This window comes from Medicago sativa, chromosome 5, assembly GCF_051527215.1.
Source record: "Medicago sativa cultivar Bolivia chromosome 5, Bolivia_mono, whole genome shotgun sequence".
NCBI classification, from domain to species: domain Eukaryota; kingdom Viridiplantae; phylum Streptophyta; class Magnoliopsida; order Fabales; family Fabaceae; genus Medicago; species Medicago sativa.
In genome coordinates, this window is record NC_140753.1 from 29,893,903 (window position 1) to 29,904,477 (window position 10,575).

Genomic DNA, 10,575 nt, shown 5'->3' on the forward strand with positions numbered 1-10,575 from the left:
ACTCATTAAAGTTGGGGGCTTTAGGCCCGGCAGCCTTGTGCTCATTAAAGTTGGGGGCTTTAGGCCCGGCAGCCTTTGTGCTCACACGTTGAAGAGCCTAATTACTCTCACTTATGTTGTTGATTGGTACCACATGCATTTGCATATCAAGAAGTTTCATGATGGTTTAAGTTGTTAAGTTGTTAAGAGTTGCATTGTCGCATTGTCGAGTTGTCGGTGTCGTTGTTGATAACGAAGTTGTTGTTGTTGTTGTTCCTTGTTGCTGAAGATGATTATATTGTTGCTATATATATTCTTTTATATACACTATTGATGATGCCTATTGTGATATGTTGTATTTTCATTAATTTGATGAATTATATATTATTATTATTGGATAAGTTTCTCACCCCTTCTGTTGTAATGTTGCCCTTACGTTGGTAACGCGCAGGTTCGGAAGGATAGTAGGATTGTCTGGCTGTGAAGCCCGGATACGAGTTACGATACGGATACGATACTGCACCGATACACCGATACGGGAAAATTTCAAAAATCAAGATACGATACGGCTGGGATACGTTAATAAAAAAATTATATAATTAAATATACAATATAATTATAACCATTTTTTTAATATGCAAATACATTAACAAACACAGGAAACCAGGCTCATAGCACATTAACATAAATATAAATAATATTGACGATTAAGAGAGTGGTCATTAGTCAATTACATACGCAATATATACCAAAAAGAGCACCATCAGTGCTATACATCAATGCTACACTATATTCAAAAGGAACATTGTTAGTGCTATATTATTTCGATCCAAAAAAGAAGCACTATATCCATAAAAGAACACATCAGTACTAAGAGTTAACACTAACATGTAACTAACTTGTACAATATAATGTTTTATTCTTATTTTTAAAAAAAAACAGAAATCAAAATAATATAAAAAACACAAGTATCCGTGAGTATCGGGATGTATCGGAAAGTATCAGATAATTATTTTTTAAAAAAATAAAATTTAATATTTGGATACTCTCCGGATACGTATTGGAAAGTATCGGGCAGGTATCGGTGCAGGATATGCAGGGGATACGATACGTCATCCATTTTGAAGTATCGGGGCTTCACATTCTGGCTCAAGTGTCTAGAGCTCTGATACATATTAGGATGGGAATCGTCGCGAATGTTTCTTTCATTCTTTTATGTATCATGTTTTGAAAAGACTCGTTATTAGCGTTTATTATTGATGAGAATAATGTTTAACTGTTGAGGCCTACGTGCCAAGAATTTCATTGATGTTGAATTTGGATGATGTTGAATTATATTATCTAAAAGAATTATTCCGCTGCAGTTTATTGAGATATTCTTAATGGTGGTTTTAAATAAATAGTTATTTTCTATTTATGAATTTTTAAAAAGCAGTGTGGCACTCCGTTGTATGATTTACTATGATTATCCTAATTAATATTACGATTGTTGGGAGAATGGGGTGTTACAATTGGTATCAGAGCAGGTCGGTCCGTCCGGCCAATTAGTAGAGTCGTGTCGAGCCATGTAGAGTCGTTTGAAAATTTATATTGTCTTAGTTGTGCTGATTTTTGTTGTTATGTAGAGGAGAGACCTGGAGGCTGCAAATTTGATCTGTTATAAGAGAACTAGAATGGCTGGAAGGAATGATACTGCGGTGGCAGCTGCATTGGAAGTTGTGGCCCAAGCTATAGGACAACAACAAAATGCTGGTGCTGGTGTTAATGCTGAAGTGAGGATGTTGGAGGCCTTTCTGAGGAATCATCCTCCTACTTTCAAAGGAAGGTACGACCCTGATGGAGCACAGACGTGGCTCAAGGAGATTGAGAGAGTTTTCAGAGTTATGCAATGTAATGATGATCAGAAGGTGCGTTTTGGTACGCACATGCTAGCTGAGGAAGCTGATGACTGGTGGGTGAGTCTCTTACCTGAATTAGAGCAAGGTGACGCAGTAGTGACTTGGGCTACCTTTAGGCCGGAGTTCCTAAACAAATATTTTCCTGAAGATGTTCGCTGAAGAAAAGAGATCGAGTTCCTTGAGCTGAAGCAAGGAAACATGTCGGTAACAGAGTTTGCAGCAGAGTTTGTGGAGCTGGCTCAGTTCTATCCACACTATACTGAGGACAATGCTGAGTTTTCTAAGTGTATCAAGTTTGAGAATGGCTTGCGTGCTGATATTAAGCGAGCCATTGGTTACCAACAGATCCGTGACTTTTCTACTTTGGTGAGCAGATGCAGAATATATGAAGATGACAGCAAAGCTCACTATAAGATTATGAGTGAGAAAAGAGGTAAGGGCCAGCAAAGTCGCTCAAAGCCTTACAGTGCTCCTGCTGACAAAGGAAAAGGAAGAGCTAATGATGAAAGGAGGTCAAACAAGAAAGATGTTGGTGCTGAGATTGTTTGTTTTACTTGTGGCGAGAAAGGCCATAAGAGTAATGCTTGCACTAAGGACATTAAACGGTGCTTTCATTGTGGCAGTAAAGGACATACACTTGCAGAGTGTAAGCATGGGGACATTGTGTGTTTTAACTGCAATGAAGAGGGTCATATTGGGTCTCAATGCAAGAATCCGAAGAAGACTCAGGCTAGAGGGAAGGTTTTTGCTTTGACTGGTACTCAGACTGATAATGAGGATCGCTTGATCAGAGGTACTTGTTATATTAATGATACTCCTTTAGTTGCTATTATTGATACTGGTGCTACACATTGTTTTGTTGCTTTCGATTGTGCTTCTAAGATGGGCCTTGCTATGTCTGATATGAGTGGAGAAATGGTTGTCGAAACTCCAGCTAAGGGTTCGGTGACTACTTCTCTTGTTTGTTTACGATGTCCTTTGTCTATGTTTGATCGTGAGCTTGAGATTGATTTAGTTTGTCTACCTCTGAGTGGAATGGATGTAATTCTTGGTATGAACTGGTTAGAGTACAACCATGTTCTCATTAATTGTTTTAGTAAGTCGGTGTGTTTCTCTTCCGCTGAAGAGGAAAGTGGAGCAGAGTTTTTGTCTACTAAGCAGCTGAAGCAATTAGAACGCGATGGAATCTTAATGTTTTCTTTGATGGAATCCTTATCTTTGGAGAACCAAGCAGTGATCGATAAATTACAAGTGGTGTGCGATTTCCCTGAAGTGTTTCCTGATGAAATTCCTGATGTACCACCGGAAAGAGAGGTTGAATTTTCTATTGATCTTGTTCCGGGAACGAAGCTTGTGTCTATGACACCTGACCGTATGTCAGCTTCTGAGTTGGCTAAGTTGAAGAAACAGTTGGAAGACTTGCTAGATAAGAAGTTCATAAGACCGAGTGTTTCACCTTGGGGAGCGCCGGTATTGTTGGTTAAGAAGAAAGATGGTAGTATGAGGTTGTGCATTGATTATCGACAGTTGAATAAAGTAACTATAAAGAATAGGTATCCACTTCTGAGAATTGACGACTTGATGGATCAGCTAGTGGGTGCACGTGTGTTTAGTAAAATTGATTTGAGGTCAGGTTACCATCAGATTAAGGTGAAAGATGAAGATATGCAGAAGACGGCCTTTAGGACACGATATGGACACTATGAGTATAAAGTGATGCCTTTCGGTGTTACTAAGGCACCTGGTGTGTTCATGGAATATATGAACAGAATTTTTCATGCTTTCTTGGATAAATTTGTTGTTGTGTTTATTGATGATATCTTGATTTATTCTAAGACTGAAGAAGAGCATATTGAACATTTAAAGATTGTGCTACAAGTGCTGAAAGAAAAGAAGTTGTATGCTAAGTTATCCAAATGCGAATTTTGGTTAAGTGAAGTAAGTTTTCTTGGCCATATTATTTCTGGTAGTGGAATTGTTGTAGATCCATCGAAGCTTGAAGCGGTATCACAATGGGAGACTCCTAAGTCAGTTACAGAGATTAGAAGTTTTCTTGGTTTGGCTGGTTATTACAGAAGATTTATTGAAGGATTTTCGAAGTTGGCACTTCCATTGACTCAGTTGACCTGTAAAGGTAAAGCTTTTGTGTGGGATGTTCAGTGTGAGAATAGTTTCAATGAGATGAAGCGAAGATTGACGATGGCTCCAATTTTGATTTTACCAAAGCGAGATAAACCTTTTGTTGTGTATTGTGATGCGTCCAAGTTGGGCTTAGGTGGTGTGCTTATGCAAGATGGCAAGGTAGTGGCTTATGCTTCGAGACAGTTGAGAGTACATGAGAAGAACTATCCTACACATGATTTAGAGTTGGCTGCCGTGGTTTTTGTGTTGAAGATTTGGAGACACTATTTGTACGGCTCCAGATTTGAAGTGTTTAGTGATCATAAAAGTCTGAAATATTTATTTGATCAAAAGGAGTTGAATATGAGGCAGAGAAGGTGGCTAGAATTGCTGAAGGATTATGATTTCAGTTTGAATTATCATCCAGGTAAAGCCAATGTGGTTGCAGATGCCTTGAGCAGGAAGACGTTGCATATGTCTGCTATGATGGTAAAAGAATTTGAATTGCTGGAACAGTTTAGAGACTTGAGTCTTGTTTGTGAATCGGCACCTCAGAGTGTGCAATTGGGTATGTTGAAGATTAATAATGATTTCTTGAAGAGTATCAAAGAAGCACAGGAACTTGATGTGAAATTCGTAGACTTGATGGTTGCTAGTAATCAGACTGCAGATGGTGATTTTCAGGTTGATGATCAAGGAGTGTTGAGATTCCGAGGCAGGATTTGTATCCCTGATAATGATGAATTGAAAAAGTTGATTTTAGAAGAAAGTCACAGAAGTAGCTTGAGTATCCATCCGGGAGCTACAAAGATGTATCATGACTTGAAGAAGCTGTTTTGGTGGTCTGGGTTGAAGCGAGATGTCGCGCGATTTGTATATGCTTATTTGACTTGTCAGAAATCTAAAGTTGAACATCAGAAACCTGCTGGTTTGTTCACGCCTTTAGATGTACCTGAATGAAAATGGGATAGCATCTCCATGGACTTTGTAACGAGTTTACCAAACACTCAAAGAGGGCATGATGCCATTTGGGTTGTTGTCGACAAATTGACGAAGTCGGCACATTTTCTTCCGATTAATATCACTTATTCAGTAGCTCAACTGGCGGAGATTTATATTTATAATATTGTGAAGTTGCATGGTGTCCCGTCGAGTATTGTGTCGGATAGGGATCCGAGGTTCACTTCGAGATTTTGGAAGAGCTTGCAAGAAGCTTTGGGCTCTCAGTTGAAGTTGAGTTCGGCTTATCATCCGCAAATAGATGGTCAGTCGGAAAGAACAATTCAATCCTTAGAAGATTTGTTGAGGGTGTGTGTACTTGAGCAAGGTGGAGCTTGGGATAGTCATCTACCGTTGATAGAGTTCACGTACAACAATAGTTACCATTCGAGTATTGGTATGGAACCTTTCGAAGCTTTATATGGTCGAAGGTGTAGAACCCCTTTATGTTGGTTTGAGTCGGGTGAAAGTGTTGTGTTGGGACCTGAAATAGTTCAGCAGACTACGGAGAAGGTCAAGATGATAAGAAAGCATATGAAAGCGTCGCAGAGTCGGCAGAAGAGTTATCATGACAAGCGTAGAAAAGACCTTGAATTTGAAGAGGGTGACCATGTGTTCTTGAGAGTCACTCCTATGACCGGTGTGGGTCGTGCATTGAAGTCCAAGAAGTTGACTCCAAAGTTTATTGGTCCTTATCAGATATCTGAGAGAATTGGCACGGTGGCTTATAGAGTTGGGTTGCCCCCACATCTTTCGAACTTGCATGATGTGTTTCATGTGTCGCAACTTCGGAAGTATGTGGCGGATCCTTCACATGTTATTCCTAAAGATGATGTGGAAGTTAGAGACAATCTTACGGTGGAGACTTTACCTTTGAGAATTGATGACCGCAAGGTGAAGACGTTGACAGGCAAAGATATACCTCTAGTGAGAGTTGTTTGGGGAGGAAAAACTGGTGAAAGTCTTACTTGGGAGTTGGAGAGTAAGATGCAGGAATCATATCCTGAGTTGTTTGCTTGAGGTAATATTTCGACGACGAAATTCTATAAATTGGGGAGAGTTGTAACGCCCCATTTATTATTCTGTTATTTTTAATAGATGTGTGAATATTTTCATATGACTTTATTTGTTATATATATGTGATTTTATGTGAAATATATATATATTATATGATTTTTATGTGATAAATGGTATGATGCTATTTTATTATATGATTTATGGAGTTGTGTATTATTTAAATGAATATTGTTATTATTTGATAGAAAATAATATGAGAAATAGAAAATAATATAGAAATAGTATTTATTGTTGGTTAATGGGAATTAAGTAGAAATTAATAGAAATTAAGGGAGTTAAGTGAGAAAAGAAAGGAGTGTTATTTTTGGGAGTAAAAGAAGGAAAGTCAGAAACAAAAACTGTTTTCACGTAAAAACAAGAGAAACTGAGTTTTGGGAGAAAAAGAGGAGAAGAACCAAGAGATAGCTATGAAGGAACCAATTGTTGTAGCTTTTCGTTTCGTTTTGCTGAATTAAGGTAAGGGTGGGATTCCTTTCAATAATCATGGTATATAATTTTGAAAATTGATGAATTGTTGTTCTTGATTTTAGGGTTAGATGAGTTATGATAAATGATGAATTATGATGAATTATGTTGTTGAATTGCATGATTATATGTTGTTTTGCTTCCCATGTTGTCTACTGAACCTATAAACATGTTTGTGAAACCATTTGGGTGATTAAGGGATCAAAGATGGGGTTTTTGGGTGAAACCATGTTGAAATCGCAACAATTTTTTCTGAAATCTGAAGCAGGACGCGAAAGCGTCCCATTAGCGTCCAGAAAGCGTCCTCACCATGTAGTTGCCCAGAATTTTATGAACAAGACGCGAAAGCGTCCCATTAGCATCCAGAAAGCGTCACAAGACGCGAAAGCGTCCCATTAGCGTCCAGAAAGCGTCCTCACCATGTAGTTGCCCAGAATTTTATGAACAGGACGTGAAAGCGTCCCATTAGCGTCCAAAAAGCGTCCAAGTCCTAAGTTACGACATTTAGGACGCGAAAGCGTCCTACCCTTTTTGTAGAGGACGCGAAAGCGTCCCAAAAGCGTCCTATTAGCGTCCCTGGTCCTGTACTGTCATTTTCTGAATTTTATTTCGTGCACTAGGAGTCTATTCTAAGCATTTTAATAAGTTTCCTTGATTTATTAAGCCATGTTTATGAAGTGAATATTATTATTGAAGATTGTGCTATATGAAATGTATGTGTTAATTGTAAAATAAAAGTTATTGTTTCATTGTTGATGAGTATTGTGTCGTTCAAAGTTTTGAAGTTGCATGAGTCGGTCTAAATTGCATGATTTAAGAAGTTGTCCATGATTATGGAGTTGTATAAGACATTCCCGTTGTTGTCTAAGTTGTAGGAAGATTGAGTCCATTGCATACTCATTAAAGTTCGGGGCTTTAGGCCCGGCAGCCTTTGTGCTCATTAAAGTTGGGGGCTTTAGGCCCGGCAGCCTTTGTGCTCACACGTTGAAGAGCCTAATTACGCTCACTTATGTTGTTGATTGGTACCACATGCATTTGCATATCAAGAAGTTTCATGATGGTTTAAGTTGTTAAGTTGTTAAGAGTTGCATTGTCGCATTGTCGAGTTGTCGGTGTCGTTGTTGATAACGAAGTTGTTGTTGTTGTTGTTCCTTGTTGCTGAAGATGATTATATTGTTGCTATATGTATTCTTTTATATACACTATTGATGATGCATGTTGTGATATGTTGTATTTTAATTAATTTGTTGAATTATATATTATTATTATTATTATTGGATAAGTTTCTCATCCCTTCTGTTGTAATGTTGCCCTTACGTTGGTAACGCGCATGTTCGGAAGGATAGTAGGATTGTCTGGCTCAAGTGTCTAGGGCTCTGATACATATTAGGATGGGAATCGTCGCGAATGTTTCTTTCATTCTTTTATGTATCATGTTTTGAAAAGACTTGTTGTTAGCGTTTATTATTGATGAGAATAATGTTTAACTGTTGAGGCCTACGTGCCAAGAATTTCATTGATGTTGAATTTGGATGATGTTGAATTATATTTTCTAAAAGAATTATTCCGCTGCAGTTTATTGAGATATTCTTAATGCATGGTGGTTTTAAATAAATAGTTATTTTCTATTTATGAATTTTTGAAAAGCAGTGTGGCACTCCGTTGTATGATTTACTCTGATTATCCTAATTAATATTACGATTGTTGGGAAAATGGGGTGTTACATTTCACACTCCACACCTTGCTACTCTTCAGATTTTAGGTTATGTTAATGGTTTTCTTTGTATCATTGGTGGCATTGCAAATATTGGTACCAGTACTACTATTGAATCCTGCTACTCAGTTCTTCTTAGTAGTGGTGAGCTTCTATCTGGGATTACTACGGAAACAACTTTTCATGGATTTGGCTATGACCCAAGGCCGTTCCTAGGTAATTGGAGGCTCGGCTCTCATGTAAAAATAGGTCCCTAATAAAATAAGATCCGTAAAGATTAAAAAAAAGTGTTTATTATAACTAATACATAAAAGATCAATATTCTAATCAATAATATAAAAATACAATTTAAGCGAATATCTTTATCAATCTTCTGGGTTATATTTTTCCTTAGTTTGTACAAGGCTAAAAATAAAAGGTTTATAATATTTGTTTTAGAGAATAATTATAATGTTTGTTCTTTCAAGTAAAACAATTATAATATTTGTTGTTAGAGTTTAACTATCTTATACAGTAAGAATGAGCCAAAAATTACAAGTCTTCTAACAAAATAAGAAGAAAAAAAATTATATTATGTTTTCATTTGTAAATATATAATCCAATATGTTAAGGAGATTTTGGCTAAATTGAAGAGAGGATAGATGAACCTCAAATCCATATAAAATAATGTATAAATCAAAGCCCTCATATTAATTAAAGAATTGAAGAACCCAAAACCTTGGCATTATTAGTATGCAATTGTGCCACTGAGCTGCTTCAGCAAATATGAAACATAACTCACGCTATATATATTTATTACTTGTTTACTAGGCTATAATTTTTTTTTATGAGACCCATACCTTGGGGAGGCCTAGCTCCATTGAGCTGTTTGCACCCCCCAAGGGCCAGGCCTGCTATGACCATGTTAGGGATGACTATAAACTCATCCCATATGTGAATGTTGTGGAGGGTAAAGACCCTTTTTGGGAGATATATAGTCTAAAAACTGATTCCTGGAGAAAAATCCATATTCATATGTCAGCTGGTGCGTGGAGTATATGCTGATAGTGATGTGTACTTGAATGGAGCTTGTCATTGGTTGGGGCAAGCAGATGGTAACAATGATAACTTCAACATGGCGATGGTGTCTTTTCACTTGGGCAATGAGGTGTGCTTTGTTACACCTTTACCTTTCTTAGAAGGCATGGAATATGGTTTTGAGGATGTTAAGCCGCAGGTGTTAGATGGATCAGTTGCTGTGATAATAAATCATAAAAAGACATGTCTTTTCAAATATCAGTTTTGGGTGAACTCGGTAAGGAATCATGGGTTACACTCTTTGATATTGGACCTTTGTGTCGCATATTGCATTCTATCATAGTATGGAAAACAAACAATATACTCGTTAAAAAAAGATGATCAAGTAGCTTGTTTTGATTTAACTACCGGGGTGATTGAGGACATTGGTATAAAAGCTGAATATTTTTGCCAAGTGGTAATTTACGAAGGAAAAAAAAAACCTACTTCCTTTTGGAGTTATAGACGATTAATTGCCAAGTTGAATTGTGTGAAGTTTCTTATTGCGAACTGGCTTGTCAATTGCTCCTATTATAAGTATTACCATGAGGTACAAGCATGTAGTCTTGCTTTACCAGTTTCATTTCAATGCTTAACTCTCTTTCATTTGGCATACTCTTCAGGATTCTATTTCAATTTATGAGTGAGCTCTTTTTTTTTTTATTGAATGGTGTATATTTTGGAAACTTGTGGTGATCTAATGTAAAAAAAATCAATTTGAATTTTAATACATTGTGCTAGAAATATCTACGCATTTCGTTTGCTTCTATAAAAATCAGATTGAATTTAACCTGCCTGTGTTTTGAAGCTCATCAGGTTAGAACATCAATTTATTCTTCATGAAAAAAAAAGAAAAGAAAAGATGACAAATAGGACTTTCTGGACTTAACATAATTCTTTTAATATTGTGGCGTAGGGAAACTAATCTTACAGTGCTAGTACAACTTATTAAGGATGTCTCCTTTATAGTATAGGGAAACCCTTTTCAATTTGCTACCTGCATTTTAATAATTAATATGCAGTATATTTCCCTATTCATCCTACATTTGCTCCAGATATATAAAAGGTGCATGAAATTATTTATTTGTCATGTAGGTGCACATTTTCCAGAATTTTGTTTGTTGAAAATGTGACTAACTAGTTTTCAATTATTTAATATTTAATTTAATTAAACTATAGAATAAAGTATGTCACTGTTTTTTTATTTTGTTGTCAAAATCCCGACTTAAATCCTAAAATCCAGGATTTTGCGACTTTCTTCACCGT

General features: G+C 36.8%; 1 protein-coding gene across 1 annotated transcript; it reads left to right on the forward strand.

Moving 5' to 3' along the window:
* The first annotated feature begins 1,652 nt into the window (after positions 1 to 1,652).
* LOC146921642 (uncharacterized) lies at positions 1,653 to 9,956 on the forward strand. The gene is made up of 4 exons (XM_085711357.1): positions 1,653 to 1,751; positions 8,295 to 8,492; positions 9,275 to 9,469; positions 9,933 to 9,956. The coding sequence occupies exons 1-4, from the start codon at positions 1,653 to 1,655 to the stop codon at positions 9,954 to 9,956; spliced, it is 516 nt and encodes a 171-aa protein (XP_085567483.1).
* Positions 9,957 to 10,575: the final 619 nt, after the last annotated feature.